Source organism: Callithrix jacchus, chromosome 15, assembly GCF_049354715.1.
Source record: "Callithrix jacchus isolate 240 chromosome 15, calJac240_pri, whole genome shotgun sequence".
In the NCBI taxonomy this organism is placed as follows: Eukaryota; Metazoa; Chordata; class Mammalia; order Primates; family Cebidae; genus Callithrix; species Callithrix jacchus.
In genome coordinates this window covers 51,749,403-51,775,038 of record NC_133516.1, presented here as the reverse complement: position 1 = coordinate 51,775,038, position 25,636 = coordinate 51,749,403, and the positions used below count along the sequence as shown (strand labels likewise).

The following is a 25,636-nucleotide window of genomic DNA, read 5'->3' as shown; positions in this document are numbered from 1 at the left end:
AGTTTCTGCCATGTTTTAATGACCAAATAAATGTCTTCCCTAAAGCATTAAACAAAGTGGAGAAACAGGTAATTTCATACTTGCCTCAAGAACAAATAATACCCATTGCTCCATTTTATAATTTTTTCCCTCTGTATAATAAATCTTCGCACACAATACAGCAAAAGATAACAGGCGGCATCTGAAGACCTAAGAAATATATTCTTATGCTATCCCAACTGTGGGCTCGAATGTGTCAAAGGAAAATTCAGATCTGGGTTCTCAAACTCAAATGCCTTTAGGGGCTTGGTAAGAAACATACATATCAGGTAGGGTAGAGACAGCTACAGCTGAAAGTGTTGCCTACTACTCCCAACACAAAGGGCACTTTCACCATAGACACGGAGATTAGTGACATGTGGTAATGGTGGCCCTGATTCCCAGTATTCTCAGTAGATCTTCAAGGATCTCCTTGAAAAAAACAGGATTTTCAAGTATAAATCCTCCATCTTAAAATATTGTACAATGTTTTAACCACTGCACGGACCTATAAAAGTTATGTCCATGAGTGGATATAGTTTGCACATTACTGTATCGATAACTTTGTCTTACTGGAAGTGGACAGAAATCCACAGTAAGAGGCACATTTGCTAAGTGTTTACCTGTGAGCTCCCTTTTTATGTTGGGAAGGTTGGCTGGACAGGAGTTGCTGATGGTGAGGCCTGGGGGAGGCAGACCTTGGTTTCCATAAAGGTCAATCAAGTTTCCTGAGACAGGTAACTAGAGACAAACAATAACAGAAATTAACTGTTGAACAATTCCTACTTTTTTCAAATAAAACCTACTTTCTACTCTAGGATTTATTTAAGAAAAATTATTTGATACAAAAACTCATTTTTGAAATAGGAAAATATGAGATGTTTACTTTTTCATTTACTCACAGATATTAAAAGAGAGTTACAGGGTCTTCTCAACTAGTTCCCTTTGAGGGAGAAAAGTAGAGTCTCACATCCATAAAATGATTATACTAACTAGCTGATAGGTTTATTTTCAGCATAATGTGGTGAATGCATTATCTAGTACAACTAGTAGCATACAGTAGGTATTCAGGGAATGTTGGCTATTATTGTAAAACAGGATTGTATATAAAATATGACTTTTTCACCAAATACGACTTCTCATTAAAGTAAATTTTGTTCCTTTCCTCTCTTTTCCACCTCTTATTCTCTCTCTTTCTTTTATAAGGAAAAGCAATAAAAGCATGTTATTGCTTTTTTAATTGGAAAAGAAATGATTTCCTTATTGCTAAAGAGAAAAAGCGTTTCCTTGAAATTGAAATTTTCCACAAAGCCACAAGAGGGAGCCCAAGGACTTTTAAAAGGGGCAAAAATTTACACTTTCCAAAAAAAAAAAAAAAATATTTCGCCTTCCCCAAGCCAGCATCAGAGTTTTTCCTGTAGTTCTGAATGGGATGTTTTAAAGCAGTGAGTCTTCTTTGGTTGTGTGTATGCTTTTCTTGGTAATTAGCTGGTTGTAGCAGTTTATAGGTCTGTTTTTATAGAAGAGGTCCAAGATGAACTCCTTTCCCATGCCCTGAAATTCAGTTTGAAATAGTAACTACGGAGAAAGCGTTGAGTGACCTCACTCCTTCCACTGCAGACAAGTGCCATTTCTAGAATAATTCAAACAATTTCTATAACCATGATTACTGGGTAAGACTATGTTGTTTAGCCCTCCCGTTTCTTGATTACACACTGAATTTTATTCTACATCTGAGAAAAGTACATTCATAAAGCATTCAGGTGTGATTACAGTGTTTAGTGACTGAGAGGTATCTAGTAAAAATTGTACTCAACAGAGGACCTTGCATCCTCTCAAGTGAACGCTAACATACAGATGAAAATATACCACAAAATACAAGCAGAGTCAAATGTGCTTCCCCTCACTGGTAGCCATTGCCTCCATTTCTGTGATGGCTTCTAAACATATATTCTATGAATTAAACCCCTAGCTAAGAAGATTTGGGTGGGAAGCAATGGACATGGAATGAGATACTTTCCAATGCGAATCTAAGGCTCGAACAGGATTGCAATGGGCAGGGAGGACAGACAGACTAGCAGAATACAACTCCCTCTTTTCTTCCTTTTTGAAAGCTGCATTTATAGTATATGCATAAAACCTAATATAATACCCCCATATACATGCACAAAAATAGACATCGTGGTCATTTAAAATGCCCTTGAATCATATTTCAAGGCCCTCTAAGTAACTGATAAAAAGTGCCTTTGATTATTAGCTGTCATTTCACTAAGTGGTTTTATTTGAAATAGGTCACCTTCTCGGGGTCAACTTTGCTCTGTGTGTGTTTAGTTTTATTCTTGTCCAATTTAACGCAAAGTGAAAGGCACTCACACATTTCAAAACAGCCCTGTAAAGTACCAGAGAGACTAAACTTACATAGCTGCCATGATGTCTGGTAACTCCTTGGATTTCAAAGCTTTATTCCCCTATCTTTTGACAATTTCAGATTTTGGGAAAAGTTCTGGGTTTTAACAAACCAAGAATGTGACTTGAAAACTCAAGGCAATAAGCTAAAAAAAAAAATGACTCCCCTTGCTCTAGAAATGCAAATCATATATATTATGTTTTCATATGCAAATTGTATACAAAACTCACTGTATTATTATGATGATTTGTCATGGATAAATAATAGCAAGTGATAAGTATCTCTAAGTCATTGATAGACCTACGTTGAACAGACATCTAATTCTAAGCTTCTTCTGGACAGGAACATATTTCTAACTACATTCCAAAGAAGACATATGTCCATGAGTAAGAGAGAGAATGCTTTCTGCCATAGAGAGCCTGAGGGACAGGGTTGGGGAGACAAAGAGCAAAGTGGGGGATACCTAGTGAGAAATGGATTCAGATGGGTGAAAACTATAGAAAGGACTGCCGTGATTAGCATGGATTGACGACAGTGCACACCAATAAGGGAAATGAATCAAAATCCCTATAGTAAGATGCTTCATTGAGTGCTCTACTGAGGTCAGACATCATTACTTCCAGTTGAAAAAGCAGCTTATAGCCCTCTATTTACTTCTCTGAAAGATTCCCTGCTTTGGCTGCTTTTCCCATACATGCTGATTAGGAGTGGGCGGCAAAAACCATGCCAGAATATTTTGCTGGGGGTCATGTCATTTTTGGGGGCCTACTTTGGGCAAAGCACGGAACTAAAACGGCACTTCGTGTACAGCATCTTACTGATTTTTACAGAAAGCAAGCCAAGGTTTTTGCCACTGCCGAATGAAAGTTTTTGGTTGGAGGTTCATGTCCCACGTTAACAGCAGAACTAGGGGTGGGGAGAATATCAACATGCTGATATTAAACAATTAGAAACTGCAACTTTCCATTCATCTCCAATTAGACCTGAGGAAATAAAAACCCTACCACTTACTAGCCAAATGTGGATACTCAAATCTACTGATTAATGAGGCAGAGCTTTATAGCCTGTGCTTAGGAGTCAGAGACCCAGATTAAAATCCTGCCTCTTTACTAACTGGCTGTGTGATATTAAGCAAGTTCTCTGAGGCTTGTGACAACCATTCTTCTCACAGGGTTTTTACGAAATTTAATAAAGTAGGTGAAACACAGTGCATGCTACGTAAGTGATCAATAAGTGGTAACCGCTATGATTAACAACACAGTATTATAATTTTTTAGGGAGTACTGGATTCCCACTTTACAGTTTTGACAGTTGAGCTATTTACACTGTGATCAACAAAACCGTCTGCCATGTTAATTACTAAGTACATGTCAATGAAATGACAATTTTTACCAGACTGTAATGCAAACCTAAGTGCAGAAATCATGGAATCTGCAAGGCTGAAGTGACCACTCATTATTCTAAGTCAGGGCTTCTACACTGGAGCTGATTTTGTTTCCCCGGATCAATGTCCGGAGGTGTTTTCTGTTGACACACCTGCGGGGGATTTGCTGCTGGCATCCAGTGGGTGGAGGCCAGGGATGCTGCTAAGCATCCTAAAATGCACAGGACAGTCTCCCACCACAAAGACTTATCTATCCCAAATGTCATCACTTCCACAGTGGAGAAACTGTGTCCTAAATGGTGCTGTATGTTCTTTGTATCAACAGCTGTTCCTTGCTGAAGCTACCAAAAGGAAGGTTGACAGAAGTAATTTAAAATATGTCATTTAGCCATGCACTTTAAAAAGAAAGGATTCTGTCATTCTTTAGAAAACTTCCCCCCTAAGTGTAGTTAACATGATAATTAGGTCAAAATAACACCTTTGGAGCTAAGAAAGAGGAAGAAACTTCTCCTATTAACATGTATATTTCGCATATTTGTTGGGTTTTTATCCAGCCCATTTACCTAAATGACAAGATTTCACTTCCAGAGCACAAGCTGTACCTTAAACAGATGAAAGCCACAGTCTAATCAGGACATATAAATTGAAGGTAGATGCGCCTGGGTCTATGCCCCACCTTGGTCTGAACTGAGTTCTTCAATGCTGTGCTTCACAAAAATCAATATTTTTCCAAGTAAATAATTGTAAAATGTTATTATTTTTTCTCTCTGGATGGTCCCCTTCTCTGAATATCAATTGAGCACTGTTAACACAAGTAAACTGGGACTTTTATTCTTTGTTTGTGATAGTACAAGAGGACCCTTGTGCTCTCAGAATAGTTATTTCTAGACTTCAATTCCCTTAGGACAGTTTCCTCTCCAAGTGTTCCTTCCACTTTATTTTTTTCTAAGTAGTTAACTTGAAATAAAGCATTTCAAATAATCAAATAAAAGAAAAAATGCCTAACATGAAGAATGTTAAATTTAAAACTTACTGTGTGAAAAAAATTAAAATGTTAATAGGTTGTAGTAGCTTTTTAATTTAATTTTGACAACTAAAACTCAAGTTCATCAAGAATAAGAGCTAGTAACTAACTTTTAGTGAGAGCTCATCAGGACCCAACTGTTCTAAATACTTTTGGGGGATTACCTCTTATAATTCTCACATTAATTCTGTGGCAGGAGATGCTACTATGATCCCCACTTTACAGACAAGCAAACAGAAGCAGAGAGCTCAAATAACTCACTCAAGAGTATGTATTTAGATGTCTGGTTCAGAGTCTGTGCTCCTAATGTTGAAGTTACATTGTCCTTCCTTTAATGGCAAAATGCTGAAACAGATTAGTTGGAGGAAAACTCTAATGGAGCCACATTTAGCCTTTCCAGCATGGGGATAAAGAAGATAAGAGGATGCTGGGATAAACTCAGTGACTTCTAAGGGTGGTTTCAGGGGACTCCTTTCCTGTCTGGGAATTAATTCAACTGTGCCCAGAGGATCTTTCCTATCTGGAAATTCCCTTGAGATGACCTTTCTCCTCCCAAATTAGCCTTCTCCCTTCAAAGAGCTAAAAGAGTCTCCCCCTTCTAGACTGGTACCCACCCACCTCCGTGAGAACAGGAAGCATACCTTAGTCATCTTTGCATCCACAGCACCTTGCCCGGTGCTTGCCACCTATTAGGCATATTAATAAATGCTAAATCAATCTTTAATATAGTTTAGGAGCAACCAGATAATGAAGGAACAAAGCCTCAAGGCTAATGCAGACTGAATGAAGAGGCATGAGGATTCATTCTACTTTTTTATTTTTAAATTTGTTTTTTAGAGATAGGGTCTTGCTCTGCTGCCTAGGCTAGAGGACAGTGGTATGATCATGGTTCATTGAATCCTTGAACTCTTAGGCTCAAGTGATCCTCCCATATCAGCCTCCTGAGTAGCTAGGACTACAGGTATGTGCTACTACCTCACCCAGCTGTTTTTTAACATTTTTCAATAGAGACAGGTTCTCTCTGTGTTGCTTAGGCTGATCTCCAACTCCTGGTCTCAAGTGATCCTCCTGCCTCAGCCTCCCAAAGTGCTGGGATTACAGGTGTGAGCCATAGGCCCAGCCAGGTGTTCATTCTAAAGGACAGGAGCATATATGGGGTCATGACAACTGTCTTCAGAAGGGATGGTATGTGGAAAAGTTCTCCATGAAGCAAACTGGACCCATGCTGCAATTTCCAGAGTGATTTACTGTGAGGGATATCATGAGATAGATACATCTCACATATATCTAACACGGAGCTTGACACATTATAGGGGCTCAATGAAGATAAGCTGAATAAACAAGTACTATCAATATTATTTAATATTATAATTAAAAAGTTATACTTAATAATTTAGGTAACATTATTGAATACAACTAATGTTTCCAATGCCAAATGCTACAGATACTTTATCAAGTGAGTTGACTGCATAATATAGATATATTTAACAGCCCCATTTTACAGATGGAGAAAGGTAGAGTTTCAAAAAGCTAAATAACATGCAAGGTCACAGAGGAAATGGCAGATTTAGGACGTGACCCCAGATCTGGTCAGAAATCTCTAAATCCTAACCATTGTGCTTTGCTATTTCTCTAGTGAGCTAGTACAGATCCTATTTTGGAGGCTTCCAAGAAGCTGGATGCCTGATTACTACATTAGACCAAATGATATCAAAGGTCTTTGCCACTACAAAAAGAAGTCAACGATTTTACAGAATCATGTCAATTCTACAGTCCACTTGAGTGTGCCCAGTTTGACACCACTAGCAAAATGACCGCTCTCATGACCAAGTTCTTTTGAGATGACTGGGCCATTGCTAATTAACGCTGCTAGAGCAGTGAAACATTGTAAATATACCCATGTCTTTGGGTATATTTATAAATTCCCCAGGGCATGCTCCCCCAAGTGTTTTGTTCATGTTCATCCTAGGATTCTGACTGCTAGACAAGTGTAGTTGGCCTCATGGGATACACCAACTTGTAAGCAAAAAGGTTCCATAGAAGCCAACCAAGGATTCCAAGAGGTTGGGAGAGTTTAGCATGGAAACTTTTGTCACAGTGGCAGACCATGTGCTTCTTCTAAAATCAGGGGATGAGTTTAAATGGGTGGAAAGTAGACAAACTCTAAATATCATAGTAGAAGCTTGAGGTTTCAAGGGGAGTCCTCAGCCCACATGAGTTCAAGGAAATGAACTTGAAGAACTGGACCAAGATGGATTTAAAAAAAGAAAAAAGAAAAAAAATGCTAACTATAAGACTCAATTTTCTGTGGATTCTGGTGTACATAAATAAGTGCTATCTTGTTCCCTGGCCAAGGGAATTTGCTATTAGAAGTTAGTCTTATCTTAAAAAAAATTTATTATGGCAAAAAATACATACCATAAAATTTGCCATCTTAACCAGTTTTAAGTGTACGATTCAGTAGTGTTACGTATGTTCACATTCTTATCAAACAGATCTCCATAATTTTTCATCTTATGAATGTGAGACTCCATGCCCATTAAACAACTCCTTTTTTTCCCTTTCCTCTCAATAAATATTAGTCTTTAAAATACCAGTTATTAAGAATATGATGGCCTCAAAGCATTGCTGTCAGAGAAGACAGAAAAGGATGACAGAAGGCATTTGAAGACTTACCAAGAAGGCCTTGGCTCTGATACACCCAAGATATGTAATCTTGTGTAAGACCCTCTAACCTAGTTACCGTTTAAAACTGAGGGCAATGATACCATCTGAACCTGACTCACAGAATAACTGCAAGGACTAAATAATATCTGCAATAAGACTTTGGTAAAATAGTAACGTAAGACTAAAATGTAAGGAATGAAGGAAAATAAACCATATAGGCAAGCCTCTAAATTACAGAGAATAACAAGTAACATACAATAGTAAATAGAACCATTGGTTTATAAACTGAAGTTGGAATAAATTTTGCTGTTGGAGAAGGGTAACCCCAATGTCCTTCTATCCCCTAAGAATATGAAAAAAAACTTATTGAAAAACCACACCAACTTTTTCAGGCCAACTAGAACACCATTGTGAACAGTGCAATTCAAAATAGTTCCTTTGGCTGGAGGGTTGGGCATTAGATGTCAAGGGAATTGGAAGGGCTAATGTCCTATTGAAACTGTTCTTGGACTCCAGGGAATGTAGAATTTATCATGGAGTTATTCATAAACTCATTAAAAATTCTTAATTTCTGATTACAAAGTCACTTACTTTTGATCCTGAGATAATTCTCCATTTTATGATTAGTACATTTCATCAGTGAACCAGTTGCAAAGACACACTAAAAGTTTAAGAAAAAGGAAGAGAACCCTGGAAACACCTCAAGATGTTGTATTGAAAAAAAGGTTATCAATACCGTATTTGCCATTTGCAAAGCAGGATCCATCAAACCCAAGATTTCCTCATTATAACTTGATTCTAGGCTAATGATGTCATCGATTACATCATCCATCTGTAGGAAAAAGGGCAACAGAAGAGAGACAAAAATAAATGAAACTATGTAACACAACCCAAAAAGAGACTCATGGTCTTTTTTTACCCAAAGCAATAATGGTATTTAGTTAGATTCTAAGAAGTAACTGTCCTCTTTCCACTAAAATAAAATGTTACTGAAGACCATTAACACTAACAGGTGATGAGAATGATACTTGTGGCCAGCATTTAATGAGTGATTATGAGTTGCCAAGCACTGGGTTGAGGGATTTCCATGGGCTAAGCTTTTGCTCTGACAAAAACCCTATCAGGCACTGATATATAATAATATACTATTATTTTAGCAATTTTCCAGTTGACATAAATGAGAAGCAGCTTGCCCAAAGTCACACACTGAAGAACGACTGGAGGCATGATTTAACTCATCCTTTCACAACTATGCTAAACTGCCTGCCCTAAACAGGAAGGTATACCAGAGCACTTCATTATGAATGACAGCTGTCATTCTACTTCCTTTTTTCCCTAAAGACGATAGCCATACCCTTTTCTTAGAAAAAGAAAACACAAATGGTGATTTTGCCCTTTGGTTCCACAGGGATGTGTGGACAGTGTGGCTCCCAGGCCACTGGCTATCCCTGCACCCACCCTACAGTGACTCAAAAATGAGTTTCTCCTTGTACAGCTGCCAGTGTGGTTGGTACTCCCCAAGGAGTACACCAGGATGAGGTTATCATTACAGTCATGGAGCTGACATTCCCACTAGATCAATTTTATTTCTGAAGTACCAAAACATCAGTTATGATAATAAACAACAGTGATTACACGTGCATTGCAGCAGTTTTAAAGACAAGTCTGTGAAAACATTTCTTTGTAAACACCTATGTATTTGAGCTAGTTGGTGTGTCTGTGCTTGGATCGTAATAGTACTTCAGAGTTACACGTGAAATCTCAGAACTAACAGGGATGCTCTCCGTCTCTTTTGCCACTTCCATTAAAGAGAAGAGACTCCAACATCATAGGTTTGGGTTGGAATCCCAGTTCTCCCACTTTCTAGATTAGGGGCAAAGCCTCCAATCTTTTAAAGCCTCAGTTTGCCAATCTATAAAATGGGGGGTAATAATATTTACTGTCATATGGATTCTTATATGATTTCAGGACAAGCTGTACAGAGGGTTCAAAGTACCAGAACATAGTAAACACTCAAAAAAAGAGTCTTATTAAGTGATCCCTCAGAAGAATAATTGGCCAGTTTTGAATAACTACTATACAGTGTTTGTTAGGTTCCATTTCTATTGACACCACTTTTATTTGTTTTGTTTGTCTTTAAGAGATGAGTTTCTAATTGAGTTGGTAAATAGGCAAATAGGCTAGGGAACTTATGAACAACATTTCCTTGCCATTTTAAATTTTATTTTTAGAAAAATAAAATTAGTGGGCTTGATGTGATAGCATTTTTAAAATAATTTTTTTCTTATGACAAAAGTAATGCAAGTTGATAATAAGAAATAAAGGCAAAAGTTCTGTTGCTTATTATTCTCTCCTATATCTATATACATGCATAGATAAATAAATAGATATAGCATAGTTTAAATGTCCACTAAATAGGATGTAATGGAAGAAACTTTAGTTACTTGGGAAAGCATCCATTAAGTATTATTAAATTAATAAAGATAGTTTTAAAATATATGTTCCATGGGATTCCATTTAGGAAACAATATAAAGATTACACACACACATCTTGGTTTTACTAATACAAAAATCGCTAACTTACAAATTTGCATAAAATATATTGATGATGTTAAATGACATATTTCATATTTTATTTATTAAAATTTATCTACTTTAAGAAGTTTTTAATGTTTTCGAACAACTTAGGGGAAAAACACATTTTAGTGTATTCTCCTTTGTCATTATTTAATCATGAGATACTATGAGAAAAATGGCACTGTTCATCGCTTTCTCTATTAAAAAAAAAAATCAATGGGGTAAAAAAAAAACTCTCAAGTTTTCCAGAAGGTGTGATTCACCACAAATATAGATTCTCATTACAAAGTGTTACATCCTCGGGCTGCCAAGTCATTCAGTACCTGCATACAGGATGCTCGTGAATGCGTGTTCATGCCTGGGCACTCGCTCTCTGCCCTGTTTTGCTCTTCAAACTTATAAAATCCCTGCAAAAACACAAGCAAAAACAGCCTATAACTTGGATTTGCAAATGACTTTTTAATGACCGCTTCACACAAAGCTGATGGCACAGCAGTAAGATGAACTAAGCTTTCAAACAAAGTGGAATCTGACCAAAAGATGAAATAATGAAGGAAGAACTTCCATCAAATCATCTTGCTAGATGACAAATATGGGTAGAGAAAAATAAAGCAGTTGGTTTGGGCATAGGGGCAAAGATTTCAGACCCTCTAGAAATTAAAATCAACCCAACTTGAGAAAAGTTGCCTCTGAATTTGCATAAGTACTTCATTGTACATAGTATAGTAAATCCCATTAAGATGAAGCTCATCATCTCATAATTTGGAAATAATGAGCATTAAATCACAACTCTTAGGTATTTGTATGCTCCAAATTTTGATGCACCAATTAGCTTGAAGGTAGTTTGAGTCTTGTCTCCAATCCAGCCTTTACCAAAGCAGTTTTAACAGGCAGCGGCAATTTTATTATGAAACAGAATGTAACCAGGAATTAAACCTTTGCATTTCTGTTAAATTCTCATGTGCTATATGATTCAAATCCATCCATGCACATTCCATGCTTTTTTTTCCCCAACTCAGGGAGAAATAAAAATAATATTCCAGACATTCACAACAAGCGGAACTTCTAAACCGCCTGTCCCACACCTCTTCTATTTTTGCTTTTCCTTTTCCACCTCCCCTTCTCCTCTCTCTGCATTTTCACTCTTCATAAACTGAAAGGCATGGAAGAGAAGAAAGCACTTAGCTAAGGAAGAAGAAGCAAGTGGCAAAAGTGTCCTCGCCTCCACGTTTTACTTGGAGCGGGCCAGGTCTCCCGTCATGTGCCATACACCCAATAACCCAGCGATGGGGACAAGAGGCTGGAATGCCTCTTGTGAATCAGTGACACAGGCTGGTACATGTGGCCATAAGGACAAACTAGAGTCCACAGTTAAGTGTGGGAGTCATATTCAACAGACAAGTTATTTAGCGTAAGAAAACAGGAGAGGAGAGGAGACATGAATTACCTCTTTTTCACAGTTGGAGTTAAGCGTAAGCATAGCCATGGGGCTGTTGGGTGCGCTGCTCCCCGGCACCGGTGGCATGACATGATCGCCAGGCTGGTTTGGACATGGCAAGCTCAGGACTTGGTTGGCATGTTTATTTGCTAAAGTGGTAGAAAGGTACTGCTTTACCTGCTGCCGCTGGGCTTGCTGTATGTGGTACTTGGTGGGGTTTTCAAGGTGGGTCTGCACCTGAACATAGCCATGGAGGGAAAAAAAGACAGCACGATTATTTGTGAGTTTCAGACAGCTTTTCTTTCAGCCACAAACATGAAACTGACCAGTCCACCAACAGAAGAAATTATTAAGCCTTTGTTATGTACCAGGCACTGTGCTAACGGATTTTGATATTACTGAAGTTTAAAGTCTAACTCGTAGGATTTGGGGTAATACTCTGCCCTATTTTATTTCCCTGCTAATTAACTATACATCTCTTCCAAACCTTATATCCTTCTTCTCATATCTAATAACTAAAAGTTTGAAACTATCTTAGGGGAAAAATTTCCCCAACACACATGAAAGGGTTTATTAAGATGAAAACAACAATTAAAAAGGGGCATAACTCAGTTTATTTCATTTTCCTTGGCAAACAGAACAGCTTTCGTTTTAAAACACACATACATGCACGCACAAACACACACACACACAAAACTCCTTATGAATCAACTGTGTAAAAGAGCTATAGAAAATAAATAGAAACCTTCTGATGATTAAATCAACTAGTTGTGGATTAATTCTCCCACTTTCATTTGGACATGATTATTCAACATTTTAATTAAGAAAAAACTCAACATAAAAGCAATTCTATATTAAGCAGTTTCTTTCAAATGCATAACGCTTATATTTATGTGTTTTAAAAGGCATGACTATTAACAAACCACCAGGATATTTTTTCTCCTTTCCCACAGACATTAATTCAGAATGAGAAATATTTTTCCCCAAAAAGCAACATTATTCAATTTTAAGTCACTTTTTTCTTGATAAACACAGTTTAATCTTATGAGCAATTGAACAGGGGCTGATGAAGATGGTTTAGCCATGCACTAGGCAGAACAAAAATTCTACTAATATTTACTTTGTTCAATACTACAAAGAGTTACTTCTTATGGCATCAAATAATAAACAGCATTAAAAGAGCACATTTGTATTTACCGAAAACAGTATGTTTATTACAATAACATAAAAAGTGGATTAAATCAATTTATTCCATTATATTTCAAAGACTGAATATGAGTCAGAATAAGCTCACCTGATAGTGATTATATTCTAGCATTTCCAGCATAACAACGTTTTAAGTGACCCCAGTCCAATGTGAGACAGTAGACTATTCCTTCCTCTACTTTCTGTAATCCCAATTTGAAGACAAACTGGCATAGAGAAGGCACTATAAACAAGGTATCCTGAGACACCACCGGAAACTTTATCACAGAAGCCCTGCTTATAATAACCTAAGCTAATTAGTTATGCATGTAAAAAAAAAAAAAGTTCACACAAGGGCCTTTTTTTTTGTTTGGAAGCCCTATGAGTTTGGTCTTAAATATTGGTATCAATTCTTCCCCCTGGCTTGATGTCATGCTTTTTTTCATAAATATAAAAGAACCTTTTTAAGTGATGAGCTATCAAAGTCAAACTCACTGTCAGATCAAGGCCAATTCACTATTCATCTTTAGTTCCAGTAGTATTAATAGACAATGGTATTTCTCTTTCATCAATAGGTTAATAGCTGGATGCCCCTTTGGAGGAGACATCATCTAAAAGCTACTATTACATGAGACTTTTCCAGTGGCCGAATAACTGCCACTTCCAACTGCAGGACGACTATTTTTTTTAGTATAGAAAAGACTCTGTGCTGAACGTTCAAGTTCAACAGCCTCTTCTTGCATCCTGGTCTCAATATGCACCTTATTCTTAGCTAGGTAGATGTGTAACCTGCCTATTGACCTCACATCAGGAAGACCAGGAACCATCCTAAATAGAACGTAGCACACACAGAAATAGAGGTATATTTATGTGGATAACAAGGAATAAATATCTCCCCTATCTGACTCTCAAATGAAAAAGCATGAGCATTTTTACTGAGCATTTTAAAATATTATTCTTAAGTCTGCAGAAGAATCAGTTATCATATATACAATTTATACCTTTATACATTTATTCCTTTATTCATTAATTATTGACTGTTATGTGCTAAACACTGTACAAAGCATAGAATATACATTGTGAACAAACAGATATAATTTCCAGCTTTATGAAACTTATATTCTGGGGTGAGGCAAAAAAAGGAAAGAGGCAAGCAAATATATACCTATACATTATGATAAATGCTTAATATCTACTGCTGACAAATGTTAAGCATAACAATTTGAAATTCATTAATGTTGTTTAAATGCCCGGGATAATGCAGTCCTTTAGGTTGACAATCTTAAGTTCTTTCAAATGACTGATTTAACATGTACAAGAGGTTCGCAGAGACTTTTTTTGTAAAGGGTCCAGACATGTTAATGATGAGGACAACAGATATTTCTAAAATAAGCATAAAATGAGGGCAATGAGTGGAATGTGCTTATTTCACCATTACACTTAAAAAGGAAAGAGATTCACGTTTAAAAATAAATGTTAATTCACTGGCAGATCCTAATTCTTTAATGAATCAGAATATTATGCCTTAGTAAAGAAAGAAGCAATTTGCTTTCTATGTGGCATTGTCAGTGCCAACCTTTATTACATCGAGGTTTGGGTAAGCAGAGTGGGATATATTTGGCTCTTTTACTGTCAATAACTTTTTATTTTTCAATGAAGTTGGAAGCAGATGGCCTATAAACACTATGCAGCAGACAGAACATCTCCAGCTGTTTCCAACCCAAACACTTCAAACAGGCAACATGAATGAGGAACATGAGCTAGGAGGAAGGTAGTAGTGAATAAGGAGTAGTGAGGTCTGTGGCAAACTAGAGGACACACATCTACCTAGCAAGAACAGCAGATATAAACTGCAGCTGATTGTGGCCATGTGGAAATACCAGTACAGTCTAGCTTGATCTCCCAATTTTTCAATCCAAACTTTTTTTATTTAAAATCCTCTAGGTTTAAAAATCTGATGCCCAACAGTTTTGTGTTTCACAAAGTACAAGCCTCAGCCCACAAACCACTAGAAAATAATCTGTTTTACACATCTATAAGGATAATCTTCATATTTACATTCCCTTGGAGATGGCCTCAGTTAGAAAAAGTTTTTTTTCTGAGAAGTTAATGTCCAAATCCAGGCGTTTCCTGGTGCTTCTTTGAGAGACAACATGCCTCAGGCTGGGCGCGGTGAGGTCAAGAGATCGAGACCATCCTGGTCAACACGGTGAAACCCCATCTCTAATAAATATACAAAAAATTAGCTGGGCATGGTGGTGCGTGCCTGTAATCCCAGCTACTCAGGAGGCTGAGGCAGGAAAATTGCCTGAACCCAGGAGGCGGAGATTTTGGTGAGCCGAGATCACGCCATTGCATTCCAGCCTGGGTAACAAGAGCGAAACTCCCTCAAAAAAAAAAAAAAAAAAAAAAAAAAAGGAGAGACAACGTGCCTGACAACACAGTCAGTGGAGTAGTTAAGAACTTGAAACCTGGGTTCAAATTCTGTCTTTGTGACTTACTACCTGTGTACCTTCTGCAGATCATTAACTTCTCCAGGCCCACACATTTCCTTGTATATTGAATGGGCATGACAGTAGAGCTTGCCTACTAAATGTGTTTCCTGCATTAAATGAGATTATGTTTCTAACGGCCTTAGAACAATATCTAAAAAAGCAATTCTCATTTCTGTCTTAGGATCCTTTTACACTCTTCAAATTTATTGTATTTATATGAATTATATCTATCAATATTTAGCATATTAGAAATTAAAATTGAGAAATTCTGAAAACACACGATTACACATTAGCACATATCTCACAGGATGTCAGAACAATGACATCTCAACATGACATGTAGCCTTTGGAAAACTCTAGTGTATACTGGTGACATGAGAGTGAAAAAGGAAAAGCTTATCTTAGTGTTATCTGGCAGAACCCCTGCAAGAGTCTTGGATACAACCACAGCCCTCTGATTATACTTTGAGAAACCCTGATCTAGAATGTGGTTGGCATTCTAGCATCATCACTGCATCAGCAATGTCACTCCCCACTGTGGACAGGTGGTATGTGACATTGCCTCTACATGTCCACTTCCCTCCCCCAGAAGATGCTCGAGAAAGATATTATCCCTGCCTGAACTCCCTCATAGCATTATTACAAGGCTCTAAAGCCCTTTGACAATTTCAAAAGCCATATAAATATAATTTTCTCTCTTCAGCCATCCTAATTCATAGCTTTTTAGTTAATAACTTTGCTTTCATTAATTTTTAAGTAGCCAATCAAATGAGCATGCAAATGAGAACATATATGTAGCGTTAAAGAGGACAGAAACATCTTTATGATTTCCTGATAATGTTTGCATGTTTTTGAACTTCCAGCTGACTAACCACACTAAGGAATTCAGATAGCAAAAGTTGAGTACTGCTAAACACTTGAAGTATAGACCACAAAAATAAAGCTAAAATACTTTATCATGAAATATTATTTATTGATATAACTCATATTTCATATAAATTATGCTAGCTATCTGAGTTAAATGGCAAACGGCCTAAGGCTTTGCAACTTTTATTCATTGTTACTGCTCCTATCACTTTGCCCATTTCTTTTCTTCATTCAGATCTTGCACTGATAGCAAGAGAATCGGAATGGATCACTTCCTAACTGTTACACTTTAGCTTTGCCACTTCCTGTGTAATACTGACAGGTTATTTTCCATCAGTTTCATTCTAAAGAGATCCTGGAGCACATCACATGTCAGTTTAAGATGGTGGCTGTAGATACTACCATCTTGACTGACAACAGAATTCACTGGAGAAAAAATACCCCTATCTAGATATCCACTGTTCTTCTATTCTCTCTACTATTTGTGAACCAGAATTTGAGAAAAAGTGAGTGTAGATTCTCTTAATCCTTTTAGTTTATTTATTATAATTTTAAAGATAGTGTCTTGCTATGTTTCCCAGGCTGGAGTGCAGTACCTATACACAGGTGCAATCATGGCACACTATAGCCTTGAACTCCTGGGCTCGAGTGATATTCTCACCCCAGTCTCCTGAGTAGCTAGGACATGGTTCTACACCCAAATGACTATATTTTTAAAAAATAGTTCAACAAAATGTTCAGATTTATCACATATGTTTAGACAGAGAATTTGTTATTTTGCTTAGTAAGTTTAAAGAAAACTAAATGGATTATCCTTTAATCAATTGTTATCTACCACCATGCCATTATTGTTTTCATACAGCTTTTAAAATGGCAATCCAAAGGGAATGTCAGTTATGCAATCATATTTCCTGAAGAAAAGTGGTAAAACAGAGAAAGCTGGCTTTCTAAAATAACTGGGATAATCTTGCATAGGGTCACATCTGATTAAGTGCCAAGGTTCTTTGCAGTCCCACAATATTACCACAAAAGAAAACAAAAGCCCAGAACATATGTCCTTGGACACATAATCTTGTTTACTATACAATCTGCACAAAGTTGTCCTTAACAAAATATAAAAACAACAAGGGTATGAATCCTGACCTAATGGAGAAGAATCAAAATCAGATGCAAATACAAAGCAAACTAAAGAGGCTTAAAGAAAGAAAGGTTCAAAATGGCTATGGCTGACTAACTCAGTGCTTTTTCTCTACAACAGGAGTCTGTCTACCCATCAGCCCAACTCGGTCTGCTGCCAATGTGGTCCATAAAGTAAGAATGCATTTTACATTTTTAAATAGTTGAAAAAAAAATGAAAAGAAGAATATTTCATGACACATGAAAATTACCTAAAATTCAGATTTCAATGTGGATAAATAAAGTTTGATCAGAACACAGCCACACCCATTAGTTTACATGTTGTCCAGGGTGGCTTCCTTGCTACAACAGCAGAGTTGAATAGTAGTAGCAACAGAGTCTGCAGGGCCCCCAAGGCCTAAATAGCTATGCTGTGGCTTTTTATAGAAAATGCTGACCCCTGCTCTCTAGGAAAGTTTCACCAAACTAGAACTGAGCTTTCCTACTCAACAGAAGTTTTAGCAGGATTTGGAGGAAAAGAATGAGGTGATTTTGATAAAGAGAAATAGTATATGTATAAATAATTTCATAGTTGTTTTTCCAACTATTGTCTTAACTGGAAAAGCATCTTTGTAAGAATACAGGGTATGCTTAATTATCCCCTTCCCCCCTTTTAAAAATAAAGAAACAGAAACTGCGAGGAAATGTAAACAACTTGCCAGGGTTAGAAACCATAGTCACATCTCCATTATTCTGTCCATAGTGGCAAACTAGAGAAGCGCCCTCCACTGTGGATCAGTTCTGATCTAGGGCTTTAACTGAAAATAGAGGGAAAGATAAAACTGTGGAAATCCAGAGGTGTATTTGCATATTCCAGTGTGCACAAATAAGTATATGTGAATTTATATTGCGTATTTATGAGTCTGTATACTTGCACACTACTTCCTGTCTTACTACGTTGTAGGCTTCTGAATTCAGATATTTGAGCTATAAATATGTAAATAAAAAGGAAATATGTAAATATGTAAAGAAAAGGAAAGGATAACAAATATACTTTTCTGAAAATCTGATGTTAGCATAGAACAGACTAGCTGTACCAAAAATTCCCAGCAACGCTTTTATCCTTAGTTAATGACCTATAAAACAGTGTGCTTATTATAAACCACGAGATGGGTATACTTTGGTTTTAGGACAAACAATATTTAGTAGCCTCAGGAAAAAAGGTGTTATCTATAAGAAAACTCCTAATATATACATTATCTTTTTTCTCCCTCAGGCTAAAATAAGCCAAAGACCATGTAATAAAAATAATGTGTAGTTTTTATCACAGCCGATAGAAGACGGAGGGATTTAGGAGTGGTAGCCATCTACCTACAGAGTATTGATAATCAGAGACTAAAACACCACTTTCAGAATCAAATTCCTATGGGAGAAGCTGCAGCAAGACCAATACGCTTAGCCCATCACTCACTTTAAGGGAAAACCATTTCTCTTAAACAAGGATCTTATAATACATTATGAGTCAATATGTCATATTAAATACCAGGATGTTTTAAAATACAAAGAACAGAATTAATGCTCATTCTCTCAAACTCGTCTACCATGTACCAGATGCCATACATTCTATATGCACTCCTAGCTTATGTCAATTCAAAGTAATAGTAAGAAAGATATGTGAAATAGCCACATAAAATAAAAGTATAAAAGATATGGGGATAAACCACATAAAATAATCTTGAAAGTCTCAATACACAGTTTTGTTTTGTTTTTAAATTGTTTCATAGCTTTCTGGTTAAATACAGAAGCAACTGTTGAAGAGATTTGATTTTGAGTAACTTCTTACTTTGAGTTGTTCCCATCTGAGAGAGTGTACTCAATTGTCCTCTTGCTATTCATAGTTAAATACAGGACTGGGTGCAAATGTTAATGTGTATACAAATCAGTTGAGGATCTTGTTAAATGCAGAGTATGATGCCACAGGTCTGGGCTTGAGCCCAAGATTCTGCATTTCTAACAAGTCACCAGGGGATGCTAACCCAGCCGGTCCAGGCAACACACTACATCCCAAGCAGCAAGGCTTTAATACGTTCTCACCTGGGTTGCTGCCTTCATCAAAAGTTCTATGTTCACCATTCAATCAACAAACACTGCTTGAGCACCAACTAGATGCCAGGCAACTGTGCAAATCTTACACAGATCGTTTAGATAAGGGCCTCACAGAGAGTATGAGATTGACGCCCAGACCTGAAGTTGGTAAGATGAGCCAGGCAGATTGGCAACAACAGGATTCCAGCCAAGCACACAGCCCTCAGGTGTGAACGAGCCTTGGTTGTTCAAAGTACAGCAAGGAGGCTCTTAATATATGTTATTTACTTGGCTTTCAATTCACCACACTTGTCTGGTCTTTCTCTCACCTCCTTCATTTCTTTTCACTCTCCTTATCTAGCTTTCTCCTCTTTTCCCTCTTAAATGTCAGAGTGCCTCAAGGGTCAGAGCTTGATTTCAGCTATGTACACTCAGAGCACTGGTGATCTAACCCAGTCACATGGATCTAAGCACCCCAGAACAGAGAGGTCTCTGAGAACCAGGCTCATCTCCACTGGCCTGAGAGATGGCACCATTTCGAGGACTGCAGACATCTTAAGCTCAGCATGTTCATCTACTCTTCCAAACCAGCTCCTCCTACGGTCTTCTGCATCTTCATAGTTGGCAACTCCATTTTTTTCTATTAGGTTGAAACGTACAAAATTGCCAATTTTTTTTTTTTGTCTGTCAAAAAATGGTTTTCTTCTGGCTCAATCTAGTTGCTCATTCTACAAATCATGGTCATCTTTGACTCCTATTTTCTTTCATACCCTGTATCCAACCTATCAAGAAGTATTGTTTTTGTCTTCAGAAAGATCCAGAATTTAATGGACTTTCACACTCTACTGTTACCACCTGATCCAAGCAATCATCTCTTCAAACTTAGATGAGGAAAACCTTGTGACTCTTCTACCTGCTTCTGTCTTGGCACTTGGACAGAGTATTTTCTATACAAAGAATAGGGAGGTCCTTGTGATATAGTCAGACCAAGTCACTTCTCTACTGAAACTAAACCAAACCAACAAACCAAACAAAAACAAAAAAACCCACCTTTGTAATTGTTCCCTACTTCTCTCTGAGAAAAAAAACCAAAACCCAAACAAAGCAAAACAAAAACAAGTATTTGCAATGGCCACAAGTCCCTATATCAATGCTAATCACATGTTTATTAGAAAGGCACATTCCAGGGCCCCAAACCAGAGTTAATGAATCAGAACCTCGGGATATGGTGTTCAGAAATCCACACTAGCTTGTTAGTTATCCAGAGAAAGTATACGGACTCCTGTCCACTATGCCTCCTTCTCCCACTCCACCGCACCTCAGGATCATTACCTCATTGACCTTGTCTCCTATAACTATCCTCGGGACATATTCACATTTCCAGCCCACACCCTACCAGCACTCCTGATCATCTGTCCTTTGCTCTGCTTTTTCCAGAACATGGCTTGGCACACAGTGGGCACTCAGCAAATATTTGGTACATCGTGTAGCAGTGTGGAGCCAGTGTGGCTGGCGTGCATGGCTAAGAGGCAGAACCGAAGAACAAGGGGCCACACTGTGCAGGCAGGGGTTGTAGGTTAGGATTCTGACCAGCTATGGAAACGTCCTGAGAAAATGGAGTGTGACAGTCCCTCACTCTTCCTAAGTCAGAAAGCTCTAGAGAAACTAAGACCTCAGGCCAGGCAGTTGATTCACAGCATGCCACCCTATTCCACATGATAAAGCTTCCTTTTCGATCAGTCTGCCCAAAGACTGCCAATTCTTACAGCTCTCATCTAGCAGTACAACAAGCCAGAAGGGATTTGTGGGTCTCAAACTCCTGAGCACCTGATTCCAAGGTCCCCAAGCTGGCAGTACATGGACACAAACCACAAGCAAGCCTGTTCACCCAGACGGAATTTAGTGGCCTATGAATTTGTCACCAATGATGAAAAATTGGGAGTTTTCAAACCAAAATTTGGTTTCTGGTTTCTCAAACCAGAGTTTGGATTTTTCTTTTCTGGTTGATAAATCAGAAGACTTCGTGATACCAAACTGCACTCCCACTGGGCCAGCAACTTATCTGAGTTGAAAGTAACAGAGTTGAGAAGCAGCTTCTCCCTTTTAGTGAGCACTGACTCTTCATTCTGCAACACTCCCATCACACTTTGCTCTGACACTGACAACCGACCTGCTTTATTCATTAACTCATCTGATTTCTGAAGACTTAAATCTGCAAACCCTACCTGACCCATTCATACTTCATATCCCTGAACAGGAATTCTGTCAGGTTCTAAATCTGATAGAATGATAGTGGCATAAGTATGTTCAGAAAGCTATATTAAATGAACAATCTCATATAAGAAAATAAATCGGTAGAACTGTAACAGAAAAAATTTAAAAAATGGATATAAATTTTAAAAATCTGCATACATACATGCCATGCAGCAATGTCAAGAACTTTTCTAAGGAGATGATCAGATATAGGACAAACGTTTATGCACACAGACATCTATTAGAGCATTATCTCTAACAGAAGTAGGTGGACTACTGCCTAAGGCATGTCACCCATTTTTGTCAATAAAGTTTTATTGGAAAACAGCCACACTTTCATTTATGTATAGTTTATGACTGCTTTCAAGCAATAACAGTATAAGAGCATAGTTGAGTAATGGACTTATGGCCCCCAAAATCTAAAACACTCTGGTCTTTTATAGATAAAGTCTGTCAGCCATTGATTTCTAATAGTAAATTAAAAACAAATATCTAATAATAGGGCATGGATTAAATTAATTATAAGGGAGCCATATAGTTCAGGCTTTTCAGCTCAGCACTACTGACACTGGAGCCAGTTAATGCTTTGTTGTGGGGGTGAATCTGCACACCGCCTGCTGTCTCCCAGCATCCCTTACCTATACCCATTAGATGTCAAGTAGCACAGCATGTCCCACCCCAGTTATGACAACCAAAACGGGCTCCAAACATCTCTAAATGCCTCCTGGGGACAAAATAGCCCTGAGTTGAGAACCGCTACATATAAATGGATCCCATACAGTCATTACAATACACATTTTATCTAACAATTTTTTTATTTCTTGTCTAGTACACCACACTGAATTTCATATATCAAATTTATTTATTTATTTATTTTTTACTCTAAGTTCTGGGATACACGTGCAGAACGTGCAGATTTGTTACATAGGTATACATGTGCCATGGTGGTTTGCTGTACCCATCAACCCATATCTAGGTTTTAAGGCCCACATGCATTAGGTATTTGTCCTAATGCTCTCCCTTCCCTTGTTCCCCATCCCCGACAGGCCCCAGTGTGTGATGTTACCCTCCCTGTGTCCATGTGTTCTCATTGTTCAATGCCCACTTATGAGTGAGAACATGTGGTATTTGGTTTTCTGTTTCTGTGTTTATCTAACAATATTTAATGAGGGTGAAAGTTCATTAATGTAAGTGGGAACACAAAGCAAGTTAAAAACACTATATATACTGCTATCCAAAATTGATTTTTAAATTCTATTTATATATATGCATAATCCCCCCAAAAATAAAGACAAATTACAGTCAAGTCTCAATAATGACTATTCCTGGGTGATAAACTCTCAGTGATTGCTATTTTATTATTTTCTGTAATGTACATAGCACTGATTTTATAATGCAAACAAGCTAGACATTCCATGAGAATTAAAGCCTACAGATCTGGACAAACAAAAATATATTCAGGCAAAATTCCTCTATTGAAAATTTTGCAAACAACAAATAAACCCATGAAGTGATCACACAATGGTGAAATTTGCCTTGTTTCAACTTTTTCTTGAACTGTTTGATCAGATGGAGAGGGCTTTGTTTTCTCTGAAATTTTTGATCTAACATTCAAGCTTGTACAGTTTGCGTTTGTATAATATTTGACACATTTTTATGGTTTTATAAAGGGCCACGATTACGTGGTTCAATAGTGCCCTTATAATGGCCCATTGTTAGGACTGTCCAGGTCCCCCCTCCTCATGGGAGCTGCGAGTGCAGCATTCCACATGCTAGAACTTTTCCACGTGCCCCAGTTTAGCCCTGCCTCAGAATTGCAGAAGGGCCTCAGAATTGCAGACGTCTTTTTGTTTTAGCATTTCCCCCCTCAAATGCCCCCATTGTTTGCAGTTTATCGGGTATTAGAGATGATTACAGCACAGGCAGAACAACTCCTTCTCATAAGAACTGAGACTCTTAAGAACTGGCAGTGGTCAAGTTTGTCAGAGATGAGAACATTGCCTTGGGCCTAAGCAAAAGGTCAGAAAGCCCCTAGTTAGAGATGAGAGCTGCTGAATGCTACTGGTTTGAAGGTCAAGCCCGCACGAGCTAAAAACTGGCAAAAAGCAACCGCCTCATATTAACACAACTTCAGGATCTATATCATGAGACTGAGGGTTCTTCTGGTTTTTGAGAAATTGCATTGTCTTGGGAAATTCTTAAAACTGGCTTTATAGATTACACGATGATGAAATTCCAGATTGGAATTAACCTCACCAACAAAAGCAGCAGCGTGGGAGTGCTTTCCAGCTGTGCCATGCACTGTGCTGAGAGTTTTACATTTAGGTTTAATGTGACCATCCCCACTTAAACCATTCATTAATTCAACCAGGATTTACTTAGTACTCGTTTAGGTGCTAAAGACTGAGCAGCAACTAAAGCACAGACCCTGATCCCCCCAAAATCATATTTAAGGTGGGGAAGCAGAGACAAACACAGAGTAATGAACCTAGAAAGGAATAAGAATCTCATACAATGAGAAGTGCAATGCAGACAATAAAAGAGAAAAAAGGTCATTGCAACAAAAATATTCTAGAGGCAACATGTTGGCTGGAACCCCAGTGATGAGAAGCCAGCTATGGTGAGGTACAGAAGAGATTAGATACTGAGGTAGGAAGCAGCCCCACATATTGGATGAATAAGAACGAGAGCAACAACCACAAAGCCAGCGCTGTGGGAGTAGTGACATGGTCAGTGAGTGCCCTGAAGAGGATGTCTGGGCCAGATGTTGTAGGGCTTTGCAGGCCATCGAAAGAAATTTAATTTTTATTCTCTACTACTTGGAAGAAGCCATTGAGATGTTTCAATAGAGAATCAACATGATCTGATGAACATTTTTTAAAGGCCCCTGGCTTCTTGGCTTGGACTAAGTCTATATTAAAAACATCACATACATTAAGACACTTTCTTATATAATGCTCTGAAATGCCTCACACCACCATAAAAAAGTTGTTGTAAATGGTGCACACAGCTATAAAACGCTCCACATATGCCTGCCTGGGACACACAGCTAGGAATATGACCCACTGCCAGAATAAAGTGGAGAGAGGCAGTTTAGTATTGTTAAACATTTGACTGGAATTTTAACTAGATCTGAGTTCAAGTCCTGGGCAAGTTGCTTAAATGCTCTGGACCTCAGTTTTCTGTTTACAAAATGGACTCTACCTACCAAATAGTTGCTGGAGATGCTGATAAGCTTAAGTGACAAGAAGCATAAAAAATACTTGGCACATGTATACATGCTCAATAAATAAATAATTTCTCTAGGATTGTTAGCCTTGGAATTTTTACTTTCACATCCAAGTGGATTCGTGTTAAATCATATAGCTCATTAATCTAAAAAATATATAAAGCCACCAAGAAGGAGAGGAGAGGACATTAACAAGTGAAGGAAATATTCAGCCTCTTTCCCATATCTTTTTATCTTATTCTCTTTAGCAACTCAAATATCACAGATAGATGGTGACCATAAGACAAAAAGGGGAAAAATAAGAGTGTTAGGGTTGGGACACTTGCAGGCCACAGTCTCACACAGAAGACTTTCGTGATACCTTTCCTCTCTTACTTTCAAAGGAGCTGGCTCAGTGATACTTTAAGTGTATTTTAGAGAAACTATAAATGCCTGAAAATTATATGCAAACTTTTGACTGTACATTTTTCTGGGGAGAGGTTGAACAAACTACAAGAGACATTTAAAGATGAAATTGTGTCTAGGATTTGCAAGTTAGGGGGCGGTATCCATGAAACAGGATGAGCCAAGAGTCAATAACTGTCAAAGCTGGGTGACGAGTACATGAAGAGTTCATTATATTATTCACTCTGCTTTCATGTAAATTTGAAACAACCTGTACACCTTCACAAAGTGCACACACATTTATGTATCTGATATTTTATTTTTATTCATTTATGTCCTCTTTAGCCATAAAAATAAAAGTGTTATGGCAGCATGTTTATTAAGCAAACACTTAGCACATCTATCAAGTATCTATCAAGCCTGTTGCAAGCAACAAATATCTGCTTTTTAGCTTGCAGATTTAATGACCTTCACTAGCAATTTTCTTCTAAGGGATCTGACTGGGTG

At 37.7% G+C, this 25,636-nt stretch overlaps 1 protein-coding gene across 22 annotated transcripts in view; it reads right to left on the bottom strand.

Moving 5' to 3' along the window:
* The window catches only part of MITF (melanocyte inducing transcription factor), a 230,986-nt gene that overhangs the window by 19,270 nt on the left and 186,080 nt on the right, over nt 1-25,636 (bottom strand). For 13 of the 22 annotated variants that reach the window (XM_008982006.4, XM_002758544.6, XM_035276092.3 and 10 more), the window contains exons 3-6: nt 11,525-11,752; nt 10,401-10,484; nt 8,237-8,332; nt 642-759 (exon numbers count right to left, since the gene is read on the bottom strand). In XM_008982006.4, coding sequence (XP_008980254.1) covers nt 642-759; nt 8,237-8,332; nt 10,401-10,484; nt 11,525-11,752 — 526 coding nt within the window. Of the gene's footprint in view, nt 1-641; nt 760-8,236; nt 8,333-10,400; nt 10,485-11,524; nt 11,753-12,809; nt 12,974-25,636 lie in introns of those variants that run through there. The other 9 variants (XM_008982009.4, XM_078351470.1, XM_078351468.1 and 6 more) reach the window with 3 other exon arrangements.